Below are 26,314 nucleotides of genomic sequence, written 5' to 3'. Positions count from 1 at the left end.
AATGTAATGCCCTTAGGTCTTTGTTCAAATTACAATTGCAAGGAAAAAGAGTGTATATTTCAATTTCCAAGTCAAGTGCAGAGATGTCTTCATGGGAATACAAACACCATGGAAATACATTTTGATATCTTGTGCTTTATAAAAAAAATTAAGACTGATACACGCTGATATCTATCCTGCTTAATCCAGATCTGATTAGGCTACTATTTATTTTATACTGGAAGATAATCGTTAGCACCATGTCCCATCAACAAGGAAACAATGGATGCAAGTTTGTAACTTGTATGTCCAAATTAGTAAGGATTAATCTAGGCCAGATGGATTATGTGCATTTAAAAAGAAATTACCTTCGGGAATTTCCATGTAGAAGGTTACAGATCTAAATGAGCAGTTTGGGTCTAGGGATGTGAGMRTTTAAAAAAATAAAAAAAAAATAATTAAAAAAAAAAAAAAAGAAGAGGGTGTCTAATTTTGTTTCTCTAAGATACCAGACACTAAATTACAATCACTTTATGGTTAAATTTATTGGAATTATTTCAAAGTACACAAATCAATTCACACTACTCATAACTACTATCCTCATTATCTGATACACATCAAACAAACAGAGGTTATTTCCATTTGCTTAAGCAATACAATGAGACTCATGAGTGAGCACAGAATATAAAATCAGAATGTAAAATAAGGCAAACATGAAAAAAGCATTAGGCTTAAGTTTTCCACCAGTAAAACAGATTTTGCTGTCAAGTTTCAGAGGAAAACTTTTAACAAGCATATTGCAAAAGAGAAAAGCAAAATTAACTATGATAAATKTCTTCCTTCAAGGCACTGTTAACTTTTAATGTCAATCTGAAAATAATTCAGCAAGTCAGTTGATAGAAATATTACCATAAGTAACAAACCAAAAATCTTTCTTTGGCTAAATATAAAGCTGARTGCAAAAAYAAAGCAGATTAAGTTTCTGTAGGGRAGTAATTTTGGATATGATAGAACAAGCATCATGCAAGTACAACAATGAACTCAACTGCCAACAGTAAAGTTTTGCCAATCAAGACTTTCAGCGGAAGTTGTAAAGTTTGGAACTTGGTTTATTTTTTCACAAAGAATTATGTATGYACATTCTAGCATAATGAAGTAACAAGACTACAAAACTGTTAAACTAGCAGAGAAGTATCTTCTAAGCATATAACCTCTAGTTCTCKTACCAGACATCTCATTTGGCTTTGTGCTTTCGTCTGTCCAAGTGTCAGCAACGGCAGATTGTTTTCAACTGCTGCACAGTACTTCCTACACACTCTGAGTGGTACAAATGAAAACRTATTTTCTCCTACAGATTTACATTCAGTCTTCCCTGTACATACCTAATTGCAAGTCATGTCAGTTTCTGCTGTCTGTACCTCAGGACCCCTACATAATAACAAAATGTACCTCCTTCCCACGTCCCTACACTGTTCTTAAGTGGCTGCTTCCTTACCATCTGCACCTTGGTATTTTGGGGGAGTTTCATTGAATCATGGTGTGGCTAATTGCGGTCAGACTACTGAGGGGATCATTCATCTCAAAAACCTCCCCTACCAATCAGTTTCTTTTCATTGCTCAGCAGTCACCATTCAAAAGTTCTGAGGCACAATTTAAAGGCAGAATATAAACCTCACTTTCTTTGCCTGAAAAGAGTTAGAGGCACATGGATGCTGATTTTAGAAGCAACTAATGAATCTTCCCCCTCTCTTCTCCACATTAAGTGTGTCAAAGGACCTACAGCCTATCACCTGTATTGATCCACTGGAGGGTAACTAGTAGATCTCTATCCTAAAGAAATATTAATACAGYTCTGAATCCCCAATTTGGCAGCTCTGCTAGTATCTATCCATCTTCACTAGGAATTTGGTCTTGCAGCTGCTTGTGTCTACTTTGGATCTAAGAGCAGGAACAATTTGCAGTGAAGCAGCTTGAAGTATAAGAAAATAGCCCTCCAGGATTCTTTTAGAGATTTCAACCCTTTCCTCTAAGAAATGGATAAGGCTTTTGCTGGTTAGAACCCAAGAAAATATCCCCCTTGCAAGAAAAGGTTTTGATCTTGGAAGACAAGATTTGCCAAACAGCAGWAGTGGTTGCACTCAGTCTACCCATGTAAGTAAATTATTTAAGGTTTTGTGGATATACTTAAGATCCAATTGCTATTTGAAGGAAATAGCTTCAGAATTGTTTTGGATATTATTTGTTATCCCCTAGCTTGAATTAAATAAAAAAATCCCACCACTGCCTGGAGCTACAGGGTTTTTTGAAGTTGAAATTTTTGTTCCATTCAAAGCTAAGATCACAAATGAACTGCAATAGGAATGTTTTGAATATACACAACATATACTTCTCAAAAGATAAATTTCAGGAGTTCCAGAGCCCCTTGTGGTACCTGGACAAACAAAAGTAGGGTTTACCCCTTTGAAGCTGACCATCAATTATGCCAATTATTTAATAATTACCATTTAATATTATTTGTTATTCCCCTCTGCAGGGCAGCCCAAAAAGATTTTAAACCTAGGAGAACATGCACAAAGTAAGACTACTTACAATGATGAATATCAACTCACTAATAATAAACACCAAATAATAAAATAAAATAAACACCAAACCCCTTRCAGACAAAGCAAGCAGAACCTGCTAGAGAGGTAGGTCAGGGAAAAATTACAGTCTCAGCAGCCAATCTGATCTATGATGGCAGCTTCTAAAAGCCACGCTTAACCAAGGYTCTCTCTGCTAATGCCTGCTATTTGTATGACTTGCCTATGTTGACCAAGACTTCATACCCGAACAGCAAGATTAGGTAGGAATGCTAAGTGAAGGCAAAAAGATGTTATTACCATTTCTGAGTAAGTGGTGGGCTTTTTTTCCAGACAGCAGCTAACCTCATTTTCACTGCAAAATATATGAAATGCTGCTTTATTCAGAATATAATTCTTAGATCTTTAAGAAATATTATCTTTTTTACTACTCAACTACCAACAAGAAACAAATTACTACAAATTCTAAAATGTGCCAAACAATATAAGAAGTAAACCTTTTAAAACTGCCAAGATTTACTTGCTACAATAAAAACACCATTATAACAATGAGAAATTCATATAAAAAACTCTGCTTTTTATAGTGCATAGAAACTCCAAGGCAAAATACAGTAAGCACAGTGTCTGAGCAAGGGGAATCTTTATCAGTGTTCACTCCTCACAGTCAATCACATAACACTCATATACTTCTAATGTTGTCTTATTTGGACCTTATCTTCTAGTTCTTAATACTAGAAATTTAATTATGAAAAACAAAAGAATACATCAGACTGGATTTTGTCACCCATCTCTAACAAAACAACCAATGCTAGGATTTCTGGTATTTTTCAAACCCATAAGAGAAGAAATAAAGAAAAGTAATTAAATCTGTTTTATCTGTTTCGTTTTTTCTGCATTCCTTTATGTTCAAAGAAAAACGGTACAAAATATTGTTTAGATATTTTTTCATTTTCTTAGGGAGTCTACAAATGTTGCCTTTTTCCTYACATTTTCATTGAAAAAAGACATTTTTCTGAAGACTACTTCTTCCCCTCAAAATAGAAGTTTTAATTATTTCAAACAAAGGCAACTAACACAACCAGCTGTTTTCTAAGTAGCTGAACATTCTTCAGTTGCTGAACAGATAATGTAAATAAATGTTATTACGGCAACTCACTCTTCTAAAGCAGTACCTTAAGTCATTAACGGAAGTTACAATTTTTGTGTAAGAGAAATAGTAGCATTCATGTTGCTTTACCCTATTACCCTGAAAATTTTAGCTGCTCTAGACCCACTCTGTACTTTGCAAGGAGTTTAAGAAACAGTAGTCTGCTGAAAGAAGTAGAAGTACCAAGTAGACAGTATGTATGAACAGAAGCATACACAGGCATACTCCTGAAAATTCAGCATTCTGTATAAATGAAAATAACCAAACTGGTATTGCAGCCCCAGGGAGTGCAGTAATTTGTTCAAGCAAAAGGAATTATTGCAGTTACAGTCAGAGAAGGTACTGAAATCCCCATTACTTCTTTCATCTACTCTGAAATATCTGAGCTGTAGAGTGTCTAAGTGTTTAGCTTACTAAGGACTGCAATACAGTAGAACTCCCAACGAAGATAAGAACAAATAGAATTAAGGTATTTTTCTATTCAGAGTAAATTGCAACTGTCTTAATGTTTTATTTGAGTCCTGATAAAGATTCCCCTTTCACCACTTCTTTGGTAAAAACGGCTGCATCACATTTGCTTCATCAGCTAGTAAAATGCATTTTCTTTGGTGGAAATACTTTTCTGATCTTATGTGTCCAGTTTGATAACACTCAGATAATATGCCCACTCATATACCACTTATTCAGTGAACAAAATGCTAGCTCCAATTTAGGAGATAAAAATCAAAGAGACCAATCATAAACCAACAGTAAAACTAATCATGTAAAAAACAACCTACTAGCAGTAAAATGACAAACAGTGTTACAGATAAAGGTCTAAATGTAGAATATTGTGTCACCATTTGTATAAAATGAGTGATTTCAGAGCTATTAAAAAGCATCTTATTTCTCAAATGGAAAGGACTTCACTTCAAAACATAGCAAATGTTTGAAATGCATAGCTGCATACGTCTTCTGTAGTTTGTGATGATTTCACTTCTGTTGGCTTAAATCTCCTGCAATAAAATAAACACATTTCATTATAATATGAATTCTATTACTTTGTTGCTTAGTATTTTTCCGCGTTTCTGTTTGAAAATAAACATTCTGATTAATACATCCTTTTTTTTTAATGGTCCAATCTGTAAATCAAATAATAGAATCGTTTAGGTTAGAAATGACCTCTAAGACCATCAAGTCTGACTGTTAACTCAGCACACCGCATTTTTAACACAGTAGACCATACCCCTAAGCACCACATCTACACACCTGCTGAGCATGCCCGGGAATCGACAATACCATAATTTCCCTGGCATCCTGTTCCAATGCTTGGACACTGTCAGTGAAGAAGTTTTCCCAACATACAGTCTAAACCTCCTCTGGTGCAACTTGAGGCTGCTTCCTCCTGTTCCATCACTCAGACTTGGAAGATACCTAACCCCACCTTAATACAACCTCCTTTCAGGGAGTTATATTGAGCAACTGGCATTTATCACGCTAAGACATTAAAACTTTTGATGCTGTATATGAAGACAAAGCACGTGATTCTCAGAGAAGAATCCTAATTTACTGAGTGCTATGTGTCAAAAAAACTTTGCAAGAATGGAACCTCAAATGAAACATGAAATAAATTCTTGTACGCTCATCTGCAGGTTTTGATAGGGACAAATTTTTTTTCACAGCAGCTGGTACAGTTGTTGCACTGGAAATGGTGTTGATAGCATAAAAATGTTTTAGGTATTGCTGGTAGTGTTTACACAGTCACAAGGCATTTTCCTCTCCTCACCAGCAAGGAGGCGACACAGCCAGAGCACCTGCCCCCTACTGATCACAGGGATATTCCATCCCATACGTTATGTGGCTCAATATGTAAAGCTCAGGGAAGAAGGAAAATTGGGGAGGGGACCTGCATTCACAGTCATAGCATTGGTTTTCCTAATTAACCCAAGCAGTTATTACACATGTTGGAGCATGATGAAGCCCTTCTTTCCTGGAGATGGCTGAACACCTGCCTGCCCGTAAGAAACAGAAACTTATTTCAGGAAAGAAAGCATTTCCTCTACTTACATTTTCAGCTTTTGCTTTCTTTTCTTAAGCTGTCTGTGTCTCAGCCCTGGAGCTCATCTGATTCTCTCCCTCCAACCCACCAGAGAGAGCAAGCAACTGGCTGCATAGGGCTGAGTCATCAGCTGGGGTTAAATCCCAAGAGAAAAAAAGACAATACAACCTTGGAAAGTGTTTGTCCTGGATCATTTCCTGAGTTGTTACTCTCTTTATGTGAACTCTGGTATGTCCCCTTCTGTTCTTTAAAACAATGGATATGGTTAACAAGTTTTACTTGGATTGATGGCTTGTGGTGAGGATAAATCAGCAGTGACATGAATGCAAAGTCATCCACATCTCTCATCTACAGATCAGAGGTTGAGGTGCCAGATGCACAAAGGAAACAAGAGTGTCTAGCATGGGTCCTCAACTGACAGACCATCATCTGATAAGCATTTCCAGATGGCATTAAGTAGAAACAGCCTATAATCAGACTGTGAACAGGGTAGAGAATCGGGAAGTTCGTTATATAGCTTCCATGGGGGTACACACCCTCTGCTTCCTTATTTTACAACTAATCCCTTCAAGCACCATCCATTAAGCTCAGCTTCTTTCCCAGACTCTAATCCCTTGCTTCATCTCTCCAGTACTGTCTCATTCCCCTCTTGCTATTACATGAGAATCCTCCCTCTGTAAACTCAACTGACACCCAAAATATAGCCAGAAAGAGCTCTATTTTGAACACAGAGGCACTTCTTGTTCATCTCAACACCTACCCTGGCATTCATTGGACTCTTTCATGATCAGGAGATAAGCAGGTTAAACTGGGTTACATTTTAAAGATTGCATAGGTTAGAACAACTAGTAAATCATAACGATAATGGCAATAGAATTGAGTTAAAATAATATGCACTTGCTTTCTTGTTTGACTTTACCTAAACAATGGTTTAATTTAATTACTATGTTGCTTCCACATAAAAAAAAAAAAGATTGGGATAGCACAGTGGATTTCTTYGTCGCAGTATTAGGCCGTTCAAGAAGAAAGTAAACTCTGGTTTCTGTTTCACCTCTTTATTTACCTTTCATRGAACCAGATTAAAGCCTTCTTTGCCTCCAATTACCGAGTTATGCAGCAACGTCTTCTTCTGATTTACTGTAAGAAAGATGTTAAATTCCAAGACTCAGTAAGAGTTCTAAGTGATAGATAGCACAATCACTCCAGTTCCACAAACTACATCTCAAATGCATTTGTTATTGTTCTTTTGGCATGTGAAGAAAAGAGATTAGGAGAAATTTAAAAAAACCAAAATATTAAGTCATGAAGCCCTCCAACTCAGTAGTGAAGGCTCAACTAAATCTCACCCAAACATCCCACAAAATTCTGGGCAGAAGTTAGGCCATTAACAGCACTCTTGAATGACTGCTGTGACATTATTTCATTCAATACATAAAATTTGCATATAAAATGGATACTCAAGTAATATATAAGCAATAAACACATAGCTCAACATCATCAGAACGTGGGATGAAACACTCCTATGACTGGTCCTTCTGGAATTATTGCAATTAGCTATCATGCTGTGGGTCATGAACACTTTGAATAAAAGTTCTCTTGCTAAAAAAAAAAGTTTCTAGTGATTCACTAGGCTCCCACCTAAATTCACTGTTTTATGTGACATTTAATTATAGCCTCATCAACCAAGTACAGCTGCATTAGTCATCCTTTGACAYAACAGACCAGACGTGTTCCCTTGGAGGCACTCTCTGGTACACAAATCCATCTTCTAAACAGCCAATAGTTGAAGTAACTTTCAGATCTTGAAATCGGGGAGGTACACGGTTAAATAAATTTTCCTCAAATGTGTTTATCTAAGAAYTCCACAATAAAAATGCAGCAGCTGAACAGAACCACATCCCACAAGCACAAAACCCATTATTTTTGTGCACTATTCTGTATTACCATCCTCGTATTTTCAGCATGTTTATGAGAAGCATGGCTGTTCAATAAAGACAATTATTTAATTTGCAACCCAAGACATATCCCCAGTCAGCAGTGTAACATAATACCACATTCCCAAGACATACTCCCACTTTATACTGTAATTGAATTAGAGCTTGAAGTCTATTCAGGTAAGTGGAAAAGCACCAAAATATATTTTCATCTAGCACTGAAAAAAGGAATGAGAAAGTGAATACAAAACAACGAAACACAGAAGGTCACTGTAGCAAAAAAAAAAAAAAAAAAAAAAAAAAAAAAAAANNNTTTCAATTTTCTGTTAAAATTACAGCCAAAGGAGGAACGGTATGACCTACAGCACTTCATATATGAATTTCAGTGTCATTTTCCCTAGTTTCAATGTTACTTTCAGTAGCTTTTTTTATGTTATTCAGAAAAAAAAAGGGAGGCAAACACAGGAGCAGAGAACAAACCACAGGACAAAACCTAGAATAGACCAGACACATCCAAAAATGAGGACCTGCTAGGCGACTTTCCTCTTGACAAGCTGAACAGGTGAACCAGGAGGAGAGATAGAGACATAAGTATAGCATATTTTAGCAAGCAAGCCTATGGAATAGAAATACATCATCCTAAACAGCCAGTAATRCCAGCTCTCAACACTCCAGCCACTACAGGCTTACCAACAAGAGTCAGGGCTTGAACCACATGCAAGGGAGACAAATGTATGTTAATATGAACAATTATACTTTGAAAAGAACTCAAAGCCTCTTACATTTCACTTTGAAGTTATTTCCACAGTTATACTCTTCTAGAATGAGCTTATATTGAGGACACACGGTGCTCTCACAAAAAAAAAAGTAATTTAAAATTTTTTTTAAAATCTTAATCTCAAAATCAATACCAAGTGGAAAACAGTGTTCTGCTCACTCTGGAATTAGCAAGTCCTAAAGAAAAGGATAAATTGTAGTTTCACATTCACAATCATCCCCCTTACCAATGGGATCAACAAGTACAATTTTATACAACACCAATACATGTAAGAACAAATATTGAACCACAGTAATTTTTTACTTACAGTTGCTCGATTTGGTCAAACTCTCTTTCACCTTCTGCAGAACAGAAAAAAGTATAGACTCAATGTAACAAACAATACAAAATTTGTTTAGTACCTTTATCCATTGTTTAATTGGAACAAAATCTTACATTTGCATTTGTTTTCTTAAATTTGTACTTGCTAATCTATTCAAGGGAATTACCTCCAAGCTTGTGAAAAAGCTTATTTTGATAAATTTTTATTAATATGATTTTAATACAAATCACATTATATCAATAGTTTATGTATGTCTGCATTTTAAAATATAGATAACATGCATTAGATGCATTTTTCCTTCTTACTAAATTTATTTAAAGAAATTTCTCCCATCAAAACTACTAAGAACTGCTCCCATTCCTAAGCATTCCCCCAAAAATTATAGCCTCCAAATTCCCTAATACATTAAGGAAAAAAAAACAAGTATTATATCAAACCCTCTACAGACGAGTATTGCTTATTGAAAGCTCTTCGCATTTGATCCACCAAGATTCATGGAAAAGACTTAAAGATCTAAAATACTGCATTTTTTCAGAAGGAAGAATGTTATCAGAAATAGATGTGAAAATGACATTGAACTTCATACATKAAGTGCTATGGGTCATACCTTTCTACCTTTGACTGTAATTTCAACAGAAAGCTGGAAATTGATCAAAAAACTCCAAACCAACCAACCAGAAAAAAAACCCCACCAAAACTTGCCTGCACTTTTTTCTTTCCTTTTCGAATACACCTCATAAAGGAAAATAGTAATTACAAGAATAGAAACTTCAGCCACAATTGCTAGAAAGGGTTTGAGAGGTGCCATGATGGACAGAACTTTCAGTTCAAACCTCCCTTTACTGTTCCCTAATTCAAAAGCAGCTTCACACCAATATACACCAGCATCTTTCTTGGTGAGCTTATATATCTTCAGACGGTTTGTAGTGGCAGATTGTTTCTTAATTCGAAACTTGTCTCTGTGTGAAGAGGGATCAATGGGAATCTGAAAAAAATATATTGCAAGTCTTATTAATGTAATGATAAGGTGTTTAATCAAAAGGATCATCAACATACAGCTCTTATAGATATGCACAATCAGTCAGGAACAAAAGTTGGGAAGCACAATTAGCCCTTCTTAAAGGAAAGGGTTTATTTTAGCTAGACACCCCAGCTTCCTCTAGACTCACCTGAGAAAAATACAGACTTTCAGAAGGCACATTGTCTGACCTGTTTTAGTTTATTTAACAGCAGGTAAAATGTATCTGTGTCTCTGTTAACTCTCCAATGACAAATCTTACGCACAGATTTCACCACAACCCAAAATACCCACTTTCAAGGAAGGTGAACAAGCAACTCTGCTTCACTGGGAAATATGCTGATCATCTTACAAGTCGGTGCTAAACTCCAGCAGTGTAAAGCAGACAGAATTACCTCATCTCAGTTGACAGCTACCCTCAGAAGAGGGCTAAAACGAAGTGTTTTCATAGATAGGTCACAAGGCTAGGAAATAGAATTACTTRTACCTGGAAGAAGTAAAGGGTCAAACCACATCTTACAGATCAAAGTATGTCCCCCTGTAAAACTATTTTTGTACCCAGTGGCAAGATTTAAGCAGTATTTATTTAAGCATAAATTTACCAGTAAAAAAAAAAGTCTCTCAAGACTCACCTCATTTGTTTTTGTTGGAGTATGGCAGGGCCTTTTTGAAAAAGAAACATCATACAAACCAGAACAAAAAACTACATCCCTGTCACAATGAATACTTGTAAATATCAGATTTTTTTTATCCATTTCCATGCACAGATTTACATTAAAATTAAGGTAATGCAATTTGTAGAGCTTGCAGTAAAGACTCATTATACTTTACAAAGGATCTGTACTTGTTTTTGTCACACTGTTTTGCCTGGCCAACAGATGGAGACCTTACCAGCTCAGTTCCATTGGTCATATACCAGGTCCAAGACTTGGGAGGAAGCTCAGTTTTACAAAGCAATACAGCTATATCTCCTTCATAAGCGATCATGGGTTTTTCTTTTCCTTCAATATGTGGTACTAAGAACAAGGAGAACAAAACTTGTGTTTATCACTTGAAGAATTTTTATTTCTGTTACAAAATAGTACATTTAGGTATTCATTTATAGTAACCCATTCCCTTTCTCCACTTACAACCCTCATGATTCTATAATTCATGACATGATACAAAATGAGGAGTCATTTCAGGCTGATATTTCAGATATATAAGCTGTGAAGAAGCCTAGAGAAATCCTGTTCCTAGTTGCTGTGTGATCTTGAAAGTTGCCCATTAATACCAGATATAATGTGAAAAAAGCAGACTTATTTCTACCCTTGCCCATTTCCTCTTTCCCTTCTTTGACAGCTGCAAGCTACATGCTTCAGTTCTAGTACACTAGAAACAAACATAATTTCCCTGCAATTTCACTCAGCCTCAGAAACTGTTAGAAGTCTATTCTAGCCACAATGTGACTAGAAAGTTGCAAATACAGAGAACTTTCCTGCAATTAAGAAAAAAACTGCAGATTGATAGAGATTTGTAGTTACAAACATTTTCTGAGCTGATGCAATGACTTTTGGGTACACRCAATTAAAATGGACTTTTAGTCCTACCTAGCTGAGGAGAGAGCATAGCCAACAAGAAACAAGACATCAGTTTAACTTTTGAGCTACTTTTCCTAGCCATTGTAACTGTAGGTGCCCCACAGGCTTCCGAAAGCATGAAGAAAAGCTGTTAAATGTATTGAGACTATCCCACAGATAGTCTTAGAACTTAGCAAATACATTATGCTGAAGTATGTATTGCCCCTTCCCCCTCCCTTCCCTCTTTATTACGATGTTTACCAATGCTTTCCTCAGATCCACTTGTTTTTAAATTTTATTTCAAGTTTCATTGCTCTACTTYGTAAGTACAGATCCAGTACATAATCCAGATTTTATTAATCAAACAAGACTAAACAGGCCAAGTATTTGCTTTCATCAGTTATAATGAACAATTTGACACAAGCTAAGATTATTGTTGTCCTCTCCCCTTCTTGTCTTGCTGAGCATGAACTAATTTTTCCCAAAAAAAGACTGCTTCTCAAGCCCATTGAAACTTTCCTGTCCAGAAATACATACAAAACCATTTTTTTTATAGGAATACTGTTTTCAGTCTTAGAATTTGCTGCACCATCTATCAAGACTCTACTACAGAAGTTCTYTTACTCCATGCGTATGTTTTAAACACTATTGTTTAAATTGAGCACTGGCACAATATCTTCTCACTGTCTTCAAAGGGGATGACCTCTCTAACTACTGCTGCAATCTCCCTTGCGATTTAGAGAAGAGGAAACACAAGCAGGTTGGGATAAAAAAAAAATATACCCAACACAACAAGCTTATGTAGCAGTCAGAGATTTAACCTTGCTGATCAGTGGCAAAGCTCAGCTGTAGGCAAGCCAGCAATACATATGACCRTATTAACCATGGTTAAGGATATGAATATCCATTAAGAATACGAATATCCATTGCAGGTTCTGGGATCTGGCACTGTAACAGCTGTTAATCCTTGAATGCATGAAAGGATTGCCACAGGTATTTCTGTAAGTAGATGACACCAARTTTAGTGACAAAATACTTCTGCTGCACAAAGCCAACTTTTGAAGAGACAGACAGGTGTCAGCAGAGCATGTASACCAGTCAGATTGCCACTGCTTTAAAAACCACAGCTCTTTCATTGTACCTCAACAGCTGCCTAAGGATCCCTGAACACAGGGGAAAGAAATTAATCTGYTCTACTCTTTTAGCAGCATTTTACAACACTTTATGATAACCATGAACATCCTCTATGTTTATCAGCTTGAGCTTCCTGTAAGGATCTCACTGTTATCTGCAAACCTGAATAAAAACAAAACTCCTGAAAATCTGAGGGGTTATGCCAGGCCAGGAACCAGGGGGAAGGGTGAGGTAACTCATCCAAAAATCCCAAACTGCCTAGTAGAAAAGCTATTGCAGTCAGTTACAGCAGTGATGACTTCAGCCACTGGGTCTATACCTACATTACTCATCTCAGTTTGAGAATCATTCTCACTGCATTACTGACTGGAAGAATCAAGGACTTGTCTTTCCCATTTCCTTCACTCTTGCATTAATCTTAAAAAGCATCAAGCCAGTACTTTTTATGGCATCAGAAGTGGCAGCATTCAACCACTGTGAAGCAATTCTCCCATCTTCTTATAATAAATCAACCAGTCCGATGCACTGTTCTGGAAAAGATGACTTTCCTATTGAGTCATTACCTCACTTTAATAGCTATTGTGCACTTACAAAGAAAARAAATAAGGTCTCCTTGGACTTTTTTCCATCTACACAGACTTGGTTAGCTATTTAACTAAACTTTACCCACACAATGACAAGAAAAATACATAATTATTTTTTTAGAGATTAAAAGGCTTGAACAAACTACAACTTTGTCTTTATTCAGTACCACAGTCTCTACTGGCTGAAAGTCTGAAAGCACATATCAACATTTGAAATTTGAACCCACACAAGTTTCCTCAAGTCCTATTACCAGATACCCAACTGAACAAAGGCAGCTTGAAGCACTGAGAATTAGGGAGCCTCACTGGTTTGTTTAGCTGAGGTTAGAGTAGTGACTCAAATAGTTAGGGTTTCTCAGAGCCCATGTTCAGGGAGAATCTCTCATGCATCAGCCTTCACAGATGAAATGCTTGTCTTGCTCTTTGCAAAATTTGGATGGTGGGAACAGAGCAGGGAGTAACTCCCATTAGTTATTCATAAGATCAGAAGCTTCTCTAAGTTTCATTTCCACACGTGTTTCATGTACTACCATCCAGGGTAATATTATTGGAGAAGAGAACACAAAATAGAAGAAAGGGCACTCATACTGCCTAGTGAAGAACACTAATTGCTCTTCTAGGTGTTCTTCTTGTACTATTACAGAATAAAAGTTGCACTAAAGGAGTAATGTAGCATTTCAGAAATGGAAATGGAATTTTAAAAATCCCGCCTTCATTTTACCAGTTACTACCTCACTTTTCACACCAAACCTCAGACCAAACTTCAAGTTTTTGGTTCCACTTTTTGAAGAAATTTATCTGAGAAACCATCCTTTATTCCCATGTCCCAGAAAGTGAAGAGTATTCACTTATATCATAGATATGGAGAGGGAAGGGGAAATCAGACAGCAAGGGTAAAAAAGTAGACTTTCATGCCCTTTTGGTTGTTAATTTTTTTTTTAGAAAGGGTTTTAGTTTGTGGCTCAAAATTCTTCTATCCATGCTAGAGAAACTTCGATAGTTAGCTATTCTCACTTAGCTGGACTATATTAGCCATTACTTAGTCAAACTAAGCTGCAATTTCCATACTATCCACAAAGAATACTAATATAGCTTTGAAGTGGCTCAGCTGAAACAAAAATTTTAAATAAATACAAATTAATTAAATTACCTTGCAAATGAAATGTAGCACTGATTTCAATTTCACCTTTCAGAATACAAATATAACTTCCCAGCTGACTCCTATCCGAGACTGTAACTCTTAAAAAAAAAAGCAAACAAAAAAAAATCACCAATTTGCTCTTTTATGCATACTTTCGTCTTGTACTGCTACAAGTGACTGCTAATTAGCATTCTAAAGAAAACAGTAAGGATTAGTAACAGTGCAGTGAACATACCATCACTGAAACTAGGATTCAGGTTTAGTGCAATGCAGAAGTGGCGTAACATTTTTAAGAAAACGAAGACCAGAAGCTCATCTTGGAACATAAATTACCATTTTCACCCTTCATGCTAACAGAAAATCACCTTTAAGCAGCACTATCTACAGCTTACTAAATTAGATACAGGTTCTCCATGAGAACTATGAAGCATATSCTTTGTAGGGCTTTACTTAAATAGTTTGTTCTTGCTAATCTCAACATAAAATAAAGAGTTTTAAAGAGCTTCCATCTAATGAAGTCCACCATCTTCTCCACTGGCAATCTATACATTTTACTGGCAGTTGGAAAAAGATTTACATGGCTGCATATATGGAATATCAGAAAAGTGACAGTTATATTTTCAACGCATTTTCTATAACAGAAATTTTATCCAAGTATTACTGCTCTTAAAGCTATACAGAAATCAAATGGAGACCAACCAGCTGAGATGTGTGAACAGCCTAATTCTAAAGAACAATAATCAATTGTAGAAAGGCTACTAAAACATTTTTTTTGCGTTTCTGTAGAGGTTTGACAGACTTAAGAATAKCTTCAAAATATCTTTATTGAAAATCTTAATTCTATGTTTTGTTAATTATGAAGGAAAGAAAATGGCCATTGATGCCTTCCAGACTTCTGCTAAGCAATGAGATGGAAAAGAGCATGTGGGAAATTAGGGAGTGGAAAGAGAAATTGCTACAATATTTTAATCTCAGACTGATTATTACATCGCTTACTGAACAAAATTACTGGATTTCAAGGAACTGTTTCCTTATTCTATGTTCTTTAAAAAAAAAAAAAGAAACAAAAACATTTTTTCAAGCACTAGTGAACAGGAGTTCTGCTCCTCCTCTAGGCTTGAGGTACCTGCAACCTTTCTCCCTTCCTGCAGCTTCAGTATGTTGATTTAAAAAGTTTTGCATTTGGCCCTTTTCCAATACATATATTATTAGCATTGGGCAGTGTATATAACATGGTAACTCACTAGAATCTGCAAATCACAGTGTAAAGAATGCTACTTACTGGATGCTCCAGCTGTTCCAAGTTTTAGTGGTGTGACTGATTGTTTCACTTCCCTTTTTCCAAGTCACTTGAGGATTTTTCAAAGGAGCATGCTCATCTAATTTGCAGATCAGTCCAACTTTAGTTGGACTGCCCACAGGGACGTGTTTTTCCAATGAAGTGCCTATCAGAAATTTAAAAACATTTAATAAAAATTAAAATTTACCCATTCTGGGAAAAAAAAATCCAAGATTGTGTTTACATATACAGGATTCCAGGTGAATACATGTGCTCTTTATGCTCTCCATGGCAAAAAACCAAAACAATAAAATGAGTTTCACAGTAATTTTCTTAAGAMTATTTAACTCATAGTTGAGTTAAAAAACGCCTTTACAAAAGTAACATACTCCATTTTGCATATAAACTTCATAGAGGGCTCTAATATAGAAGCATATATACTCATTACACTGAAAGCAATGCAGACTTAMGCTTTTACATAATTTAGTCCAAGCAAAAAATATTAAGTATTTTTTATCTATATTGACATTATTAACGATATTATTGACATTATATTATTAAGAAGAGTTAAGACATAAATATCTATAGCCAGTTGTAGATTTTTATGATACTGCAAGATCACAGGTATATCCTATGGCTAGGGAAGCTGTTGGTAAAATCCACAACCTTAACATTACTGGATCTGGCCTTTCATGCTAACGTTACTCAAGTTAACATCAAATCACCTTCAAACCCATTTAGGGTTGCCTTAACCTTCYTGTCAAGTCAGTAGAATTACAATAAGAAAATATTTGAATACAGTAGAAAAAACCTGTTTTCTGCTTTTCACGAGCATAGGCTCATGAGCACAAAATAAGCATATCCAAAAAGTAGGTATCAACAGAAAATATCTTTGCTGACCCAAAGAAACACCTTTTTATAAGAAAATACTTCCAATGCTTTACCTATTTTTATTTCATAACTGGCCGGTCATCCCTTCTAGCCTTCTAGACAGAAGTGTGCTAAGTCATCTAATACATCTAAATAAGAAAATTTATCCATGTCTCACCTCAATCCTAGACGTACCCTGTAGTACTTGGTTGTCAAAAACATGTAGCTGTATTACACAACTCACATGCTTTCCAAGAGAAGATGAAGTTTTAAGATACAGCTCACTGACCTATTGATGCAAGTCATAGCTAAGCAGCAGCAAAGTCTCGCTGAAGTGAAAGCATCAGATAGAGAGTAAGTGAATTTTACTGGGTCTGGCAGGGACATTTACAACCTCAAGAATGGCATGTCCAGAACTGCAAGTCCTGGCCAAAATACTTCAGATCTGTYGAACTGGAAATAAACCTAGAACTGCAACACCTCAATATTCCATTGCAGAGCAGTCAGTTATTGAAACTCGTTTATCAGAGCAATTAGGCTCAACATATGAGCTACGCATCACTCAGCTTATTGAGGTTGTTTATGATCAAAGTGATTTTACAAATGCAATTGGTTTCACAATAGCGCAAGTTTTATCAGATGAAAATAGTATCTGTCCCTTTTGCAATTATTTTAAAACTAAATCCATCCTTTAAATGAATGGAACATAAAACTTGATGATGCTGAAGATTAACCAATAGCAAGACTGACCTCTGGAGCATCCCTGTACCAAGACTGCATGTACCAGAACAGGAAACAGACAGTACCTTAAGTTTCCTGTAAGAAGAAAATACAGCATAAATGCTGCAAAATTACATCCTTAAAGTATCATGCCAGTACCTTGCAAATCTTCTAGAGGTACTCCAGTTAGATCAGTTTTTCCAGCTATCCCAGAAATTAATTCTAGAGTATTATTTCACAACTAGGAGCTTCACATGTACATTAGGCACAGATTTATTTTTCCTGTTCTCCATGCTTAAGTTGCTAAGTTAACACCTGCTGTTCAGCAAGTACCCTAGCTTACGTGGTCTCTCCAAATGGATTCACTAGTGCAAAAAAACCTAAAATTTCAATTGATTTGAAGGAAGAGAGAGTTATTAAATCATTTTACTTGTGGTTTAAAAAAAAGTAGGAACCTGACTCTCCACTGCAAGAAGTTATTATTAGAACACAATGGTTAATAAAAGCATAAATGCACTTCTATTTTACTGAGCTCATGAGTGTGCTCACTGCTAACATGTTCACTTTACCAAGAACTTGCCATAGTAGATGCTTCTAGAATTCATAAAAAAGACTGTGTGCACTCATATTCAATATAAAATAACTGGAAGACAAAAAAATAACATACTCACCAGACAGGACTATCTCATACTCTGAGACATTATATTTGTCTTGCTTGCTTGCTGGCTTGAGCTCTTCTGTGACAAGATCAGGACCTAACAGGGGGGAAACAGAGTTATGTCATCCTATACAAGTAATCAACATGACAGTATCAATATGGTACYGCAGCTATTAATCATAAACAACCTAGTGGGAGAAAATGGACCTCGCCAAATGCTGACTTGTGTGGAGATCCTTTTATAGACCTGGGTTAGCAGCCACAGTCTTAAGGCAGCAATGTTGTGGGGTTGCTGTTACAGCAATTATGCTGTGTTAGGTAGTGGTTTCTCCCTTTATTGTAATGCTGCAATTGTGAATGTCACTAGTCTAAAAATGTAAGCTATTTCACAGCCTGATTCAAAAAGTCACATACAGCTTACCTATAGAACTACAACAACGTTTAAATAGTTAATGAAAAATAAACTTCAGAAAAATCTTTTAGAAAACAAAAAACAAAAAAACCTAACCTCCCCCAAAAAACCCAAAAAAACCAAAAAAATAAAAAAAAAAACCCCAAAAAAACAACCAAAAAAAAAAAAAACAACAAAAAGGAAAACAACCAAAAACACAAAAAAAAACAAAAAAGAAACCACACAAAAAAAAATCACCAGAAAACCCAACAAAACCCCTCAGAACTACAGAATGCTGCCATTCCCAAAGTCACTGCAATCTAACAACACAGCCAGGAAGCCTAAGGTAGCCTATCTAATCTAGGTGCTGCTGCTTTAATGAATGCAGAGGCAAGAACACCTTGTGATCCACTACATATTCGTTGGAGACCCTCACTGCTACTCAAAACTGAAATACAGCAGGCGATGTCCTTCCCCAAAGAAAGGGTATCAATATTAACCATCATATGCCTGACCAAAAATTTTTTTTTTCCTTTTGTGAGGAAATCCTACATTTACAAGGTGTTATATGGTCACCAGAATTCCTATTTGGCAGGGCTGTGGATTACATATTCTTCAGAGATAATGAAATCTTTTATAAAGCTCTACAAAGCTTGAGAGAGCAACTCTAAGCACAGCCTGTTCCCATCACTTGTTCTCATGCATCTCAAGAGCAGAGAAAGAAAGCAAATTAATAAGCTACAGCTCTAACAGATGTAGCCTGGCTACAATAATCTTCCTTTAATTAAGTGATGAATGAAATAGATTTCACCACCAGCACCCTGATAGACACACTTAATGTTTAAAGCCACAAGTGCTTTTACATGCTTGGAAAGTAATTTTATTGTCAGATATTTCATAATGCATTGCAGAAATATATGAACAGTAATTAGAGACTGATTCTGCCTAGTTGGACAGCATTATAAAAGAAAATTATTCTCATTTTAGTAGAAGGAAAAGGGCTTGATTATCTCTCATGTTCATGGACTGTAAAGATCCCCAATCACAACTGAGAAGATAGAGGAACTGGGCTACATCTTTAGTCTTCTCACTGAGAGATGCACTGGGTGGCCAAATTGATCACTGAAGAAAGAGAACCTCTGAAAGCCTAGATCTCATCAGAACAATTCCTTYTCTTCCTTTGCATAAAATACTGAAAGGTATTTCACCTCAGGTAAAGCTCTTAAACACGTCTCTGAACTACAGCTGAGAGGATCTGGTTCTGATGGAGGAGGCCTCTCCTAGGGTTTGCATCTAAAGGCATAAGAACAGATACTACATGCATTTTCAAATTATTGGCAAACATCCTGTCAGGCTCAGAGCACAAGGATTCTGTGCCATAGGCAATCAACCTTCTGCATGGCTCCATCTGCATTTTCATGCTTTCYCTCAAGCTTCAGTTTAAGTAAAAATAAACCTACATAAAGTAAAAACGTGGTGGGCGATGCCTTAGGATTTTAGTTTCTATGTTTTCATGCATCTGTATTCTTGTACTCCTCTAGTACAGTGCTAAGCTCCTGCTCTCACATCTCTAGACAAAACARYTCCTTTCCGAGCCTGAATCCAAGGACACCTCACTGCCTCAGAGCCTCAAAATATGTAAACAACAGCGAATTGGTGGAGGAGCAAGTTTGGGGTGGTTGACATCATGACCTGAAGATATCATTGGAGAATTGAGGCCTAATATATTAATAAGACAGAACTTACAAAAGGTGAGGATCTCGTGACYCWGTRTCCATTTTGGGCGTAGCCTCAGGATCAGGAGGCTTTTGTCTGCCCTAATGTACCAATAGGCCTGTTAGGCCTGTATTAAAGTTGTCTATTCTCATTCTCTTAAGTTTGTCCGGCCTCTGTTTCAGGTGAGCCTGATTTTAGGCAACACGGGTATGGAAGAACAGAGCTTCAGGCTATTCCATTTGGTGGTGTTAACAGGAGACTGTTGTCAGTCTCAACTGGTGGTACAAAATGCTTTGTAAGCAGAGAAATCAAAGCTGTCTCTTAGCCGTAGACATTAAGTCCTATTGCTCTAGACAAGAACACAACAAGCTTTGATCTCCACCCCATGGAGAAGTAAACTAGCCCTAGTATTTATCCAGGAAATAATATGTCAAGGCTGAAAAGTTCTAGCAGATTTTAGCCTGCCTGTGTGCACCCAACACTCAGACAGCATGTTAGCATTGTCACGGATCACCTGAGTTTATGTCAGCCAGGTACATGCATCACCTGCTTYTTCACTGAAACCCACCACAATGATATATTCAGAAGGCACCAGTGCTAGTTCATATGGTAGATCCAGCTACCAAAAACCTAGACAGCCTTTAAAAGTGTATTGAACACAAACAGAAKTTTAATATTAACCTTCTTCCTCAATTCACATATAAAGTGAAAATAAAYATTCAGATGAGGTCATATGACATAAAACACTTTCTATCCTTCATCTATRTCTGTGTATGTTTATGTATGGAGAAAGTTACTGAATCTATTACCTATTGCACTCCTAGTTCTCATATTGTGTTTGAAAGCTCTGAAGACAAAGAGCAGATAAATACCATTATCTTAAAAAAAMCCCAACTTGTAGATGAAATAACTTGTCAGAACTTGAGTTCACATACAAATGTAACTTGGCTCATTTTTGACTTGCATTAATAAACATGAGCTTTGGGACAGTGCTAAAATTCTGATTCTCTGATCTTTATACAGAAAAGCCTGTAACTTATTCTGTGCTCCTTGTCAAAACTACAATTCAGGTATAAAGGACAGCAAACAGTTTTGATACAGCCATAATTAAGAAGACAGTTGAAGCTAGCAGGCACAGTGATGCTAACACATAGGTGTAAGAAGCTCCCATATTAAAAATTATCAAATCTAAAGGCTAAAACACAACGCCCCTACAATGGTTGCTAGTTCAGGCACTGCCCAGCCTCCCAGGGTCATTGACTGCTTTTACTGCAGGTCACACAACTGGCAGCTGCATAGCTTTTCCCAGTCCTGGTGATTATTTCTGACACTCAAGCTTGCAGTGGCTTTAAAAGACCTAGATGGTATATCTACTTCTGTTTCTTCAAAGAAGTCACAAGCTCATTTCAAGAGACTTAAGTGTGAAAAGGAAGAAGTACTACAGTTTTAAGTGTACTGAAATAAAACAATTACCAGATGATACATTAAGTCCAGCTTGCATTTTAGTCACATTAAGTCCAGCCTGCATCTTAGTCAYGGAGTTCACCTGAGTCTGACTGGAATCTTGTGTTGTCATAGCTGGATCTGAAAAAAAAGTTTAAAGAAAATTTGGGTTAGTAAAAGYTAATTCATGAAAATAATTCCAGCTGAATGTCCTCACTTCAGTTTTTCKCCTCCATTTTTTCCAGTTCTGAGCATACACATTAAAAATGCGCAAGAACCATTTTTCATTAGTTCTTCAGTTCACTTGAGGCAAGAAAAGATTGAAGAACAGAGGCAGTATTTATTTGATGTCCAATTTTTGTATAGAGTTTTTATTATAGTTAGCACATAATCAGGCAAAACCATTCTTCAGAATGTTCCAGCAACTTTATAAATGGTATTTAAATCCGGTCTTGTTCATGGGCTTAAAAAACCATTTATGCCACTCACAGTAATCAATTATTTTTAACACAGATAAGCAGATTTTCCAATAGAATAAGGACTTCATTATAACCTTACAAATCTAGTGTGATGCAATGAACAAACCTTTCCCTCCATTTATACCTAGGCAAGCAACACAAGAAGACACCTCTATCAAATAACACAAACATCTAATACTTACAATTATTTCCATTTTCCTTAATATCACTGCAAATCTGATCCTCCTCCTGTTATACAGCTTTTATAAAAGTTAAGACTCTAGTGGTTTGCTTTATGTTCTTTACTGGAAAAGAACAGCAAAGAAGAGGCAGAGGACTTGCTTAGTTATGTCACTCTTCTGTTAAGAATTCAAGATATCTAGCTGATTTACAAGAATGGCAATGTTTCCTCCTTCCTTTCTATTTCCACATTTGGGTCACAGAACTAGTGTTAATTTTGTACTATCTTCACTGACAGAAGTATTCCAGGCCATATTCTACTGCTATAGTACTCAAAGGATTCAGCTGTTAGTCACACAGGGAAAAAAAGGACACGTATTTTGCATTTGCAATTAAAATCTTGGGGGGGATTGGGATAATGAACTCTTCTGGACATCCAAGACAGGAAAAATGCACAGATGACAGAATACTTCAAACTGGAAGAGACCCACAAAGATCCAGTCCAACTCTTACATCAATAGCAAAAACCTACATCATGCTGYAAGTGCATTCAAACTTGAGAACACCTTCTGCTGAAGGCATGCAGAAGTCAGCACTCTGCCATTTCCTACAAATTAATACTACTAACACTCCTATCCCATTTCAGCRCCTATAGGCATAGATAACTCATAAATTCTCCCACTGGCACTTCCTGCACACAGTTCATCACACTAATGCCAGGTTGGCGCCATCTGCTGTCTCAGTCTGCCCATCATACTTCAACCACTTCGGATGAAGAATAAAACAAGGTAGTCAAAAGATACGACTTAAAAAATTGAGCATTAATGGTTCTTAACAACAGCCCTTTTATTTTTCCATATATCTTCGTATCAGTCCACTGGTCCCATGGCCAGCTATTTCCTCCCAGGCACACACCCCCCCCCCCCAGACAAGAAACTTCAGAAATCTGCTCTGAAGATGTGCTTATGACCCAGACAATCATAAGCCTTAATTCTTTGCTTGATATAGGTACTGAGCAGGGAGAACTACTATTTTTCTGACATTCATAGTACAGCTGAAGAAAGGTCCATGAATTTTTGTATCTGCAGCATCTTGAGGCATTCTAAGTATGTCATGGATCACCTGCATAATAATTAAAATCCCCAAAGATGACAAATTTAGAAGGTGGCACTGCCAGAGCTGTACAGCAGCTCTGTTATCTCTCCGCAATGAAGGCAGATAACCTGCAGCGTGCTTTGCATACTAACAGGGTTCTCATCTTGGCTTTCTTCCTTGATTCATATATCAAGTGAAGACAGTCAAGTAGTGTTATTTTTTGTCACCACTGCTTCCAGATCTTTCATTGTACCTGTCCACATGTGAAACTACATAGAACACAGATAGCATTGCACCACTCTTTTCCTCTCATATATACTTGCTGAATAGCACTGGAGATCAAGATGAGACAGCACTGCATGAGCAGCATCATCCAGGCCAGGCAATGATGTAAGCAGCCACTTCTCGAACTATTGAGTCATGGCTGCTTGCCTTAGCCTATAATTGTTTTGCATTAGATTTAATCAATAGTGTGGTAGCTTGTAGAGCTCTCATTTCCTTGATTTCCAGGCAGAAAGGAACAGACAATAGTATGATGTCATTAATTTAGTTTTGTACCTTATCATCTCTGCTTCATATGGCAGCCAAAATTTTCAGGGTAAAAAAGTATGGATGTACCATGCTTGCTATCACCAGGGCAGTTTCAGGCTTAAAAATCTATTTACTCTCTTTCAGCTAGAAAAGCAGTTGAGTAAAAAAAAGGCTGAAATACATTTTGGTTTAACATCTTTATTTTACTGTATAATTTAGTATCAATCACACTCCTTTTAAGCTTAAAAGCATTCAGTAGCATCCAAAACCAAAACCACCAGACCCCCTAATGCCCCAGAGGCACCAGAGGACCAAGGCCTCTAAGGCCTTCAAAACACCCTGATAAAAGTCCTTCCCTCAGGTCAGACCAGAAAAAATGCAACCTGAAAGCAAAGTATCTAAGGAATGAGATGTGCTCTACACTTAAGAGCTCCTTGACTGCTTCAGGACCAGAAGCTGAGAGATGAGATATGGTAGGATTGTTTTTCCTAATTCAATCTGGCAATGCTTGCTGCAAACTAAATTAGACAAATGTAATCAAACAAAGCAGGAAGCGCTGAACAATGTTGTGACACACTCTTAGAAACTACCCTTAACTCAATGTAAAATAACAGCAATAGTTCACATTTTTGCAGAACTATTAACTAGTTACATGACTAAGATAACAAAACAAATGTATTCAAGATATTATCTCAAAATAAAAATCTAATAGGAATTTTGGAGCATCTGCCTGACCAGCTGCAGACTATATAACCCACTCCCTCTGCTTACTTTTACTGCAAACATTTTTAAGAACCCTCACATCTCCAAAACACACAGCTTCTGGACTTTCATGGAGAACAGTTTAACTCTTCTCATTCCAGGTGACAAGAACTCCCCTTGCTGCAACTGTGTAGATAGTCCCTGTGCTAGACTAGCTTTATACACGTTCACTTAATAACAAATGGAAGAGTAGACCATTTTTTTTTCCATTTAAATCATCATGGGAATCACAGTACGATGCCTCCCTATCTAGTTCGTACAGCTATAAAACATTTAATAGAAGTCTGGAAAGACTGGAACTCCATACAGATGAAAAGTACCAAAACTAGTGGCTTATTTCTGGKATCTGCTCAAAACCATGCATGATATCTATCACTTCAGGAAGATGGTAGATTTGTGGAACCTCTGGAACCACAAATAAGGTTTTGCTGTTTGATTAATTTGTCTTTTTTCTTTTCATGAGAGGCTTTCATCTCACCAATGTCTTTTTTTGGCAGTAACAGCCATCAAAAATAAATACCTTATGGCAATTAACCACACACGGACTCACACATTCCTACAAATATCAGGCCATTTAAACTCAAAAAATTTCTCAATGAAGTAAACTGGTAGAAGAGAGATTTGTCTGTGTACATAAATACATACGTATTTTAAAGAAGATTTAAGATCTACAAAGTAGCTTTTTCTCTGACTGCATATATAAATACACTTTTTAGCAAGACTTGAGAAGTGCAAAGTATATTTCCTTTCACATTATGTGAAACTACTAGAAATTCTACCCAAGTTACCACCACCCAGCAAGCAGTGCTGCTCCTCTTGGTACTAGGAAGTGCAACAGAAGCAGAAGAAAACTGCTTGTATTTCACATAGTGAAAATGCACTGAAACCACAGTGAATTCAAGTCAGAGCACCGATGTTCACACAGGAGTATATCTATGAACACGAATATAGGACAGAACTATCAGCCTCGGCAAGACAAACTAAAAATCTCGCCCGGCACAGCAAGCGTCAGCAATCTGTTAATTCCTTCTATCGCCATTCTCTACTACCCCTAAACGCCTCAAAACGAAAGAGAGGATTAACAGAAATCTACTAGTTTTAGAAATAAGATCGTACTTCCTGAGAAGCAGCTGGCATATTCCTGAACTGCTAAAAGCCACTAGAGGAGAAACGAGGCCCAGAAGGCTCAAATCTTTTTTCATGGATTTTAAATGCTACGTTTAAAAACGCAACCCACTAGGCACAGTGAGGTATTAATAATGTAATCTATCAATCTGTGAGTGCCCCCCCAAATTAAACGCTTTATTCGGTAAGCGCRGGATAGCAATACGACGCAGCACCTCATCTTCCCAGCAGTGCACCTGTGAGCTAACAAATCCCACCTGTGAGCTAACAAACCCACCCGTGTGTGAGTGAGAGGGTGCAGAGGCTACGGGACGGTCCATGGCCGATGTGGCTCAGCCCATCTGCAGCCGCCCACCACCCCGGTGCCGGGGGACAGCGAGTGCGGGTCCCCGCTGCCCCACGAGAACGCCGGGGAAGGTCGGGACCGCTGAGAAAGATAAACACCTCATCCGCTCCCAGGCAGGGCCGAAATGCGGCCGCCGTGCCGGGGCAGCGCTACGTCCCCGCGAGAGCCGGGGGGATGCTGCGGACCAGGGAGGACCTTTGCTCCCAGGCGGTGCTCCGGTCCACCTCGCTCCGGCCCGCCCGGCACAGAGGGAGCCCGGCCCAGAGAGAGCTCACATTTACCTGCAGGGCTCCCGCCCGAGAGGCTGGTGCAGAGCAGCAGTAACAGCAGCCGCCCCAGGCGCCGCCCGGAGAAGGCGGCAGGCATGGTGCCCCCGCCGCGCTCACTCCCGCCGCGCTGCCCTGGCTCGGCCCGGCTCCGCGCCCCGCGGGCTGCACCGCCTCAGGAAGCCTCAAGCGGGCCGGAGAGGCTGCGGGAGAGCCGGCTCCTCCAGCAACGACAGGAGCCAAAAGCAAAGCAAAGCTGTC

General features: G+C 37.6%; 1 protein-coding gene across 1 annotated transcript; it reads right to left on the bottom strand.

Annotated features, from left to right (window-relative positions):
- Positions 1-505: 505 nt before the first annotated feature.
- EMB (embigin) lies at positions 506-26,314 on the bottom strand. Its single transcript, XM_057371810.1, has 10 exons — positions 26,069-26,314; positions 21,321-21,431; positions 17,754-17,837; positions 15,496-15,658; positions 14,223-14,311; positions 10,687-10,811; positions 9,480-9,762; positions 8,763-8,796; positions 6,807-6,880; positions 506-4,700 (listed from the first exon to the last, which is right to left on the bottom strand). Exons 1-9 carry the CDS (start codon positions 26,151-26,153, stop codon positions 6,853-6,855), a joined length of 1,002 nt encoding a protein of 333 aa, XP_057227793.1. The 5' UTR covers positions 26,154-26,314; the 3' UTR covers positions 506-4,700; positions 6,807-6,852.

This window comes from Malurus melanocephalus, unplaced genomic scaffold, assembly GCF_030028575.1.
Source record: "Malurus melanocephalus ecotype Western Australia unplaced genomic scaffold, MMel_1.1 scaffold_158, whole genome shotgun sequence".
NCBI classification, from domain to species: Eukaryota; Metazoa; Chordata; class Aves; order Passeriformes; family Maluridae; genus Malurus; species Malurus melanocephalus.
Note: the sequence above shows the minus strand (reverse complement) of the source record. Positions and strands in the feature narration are given on the sequence as shown.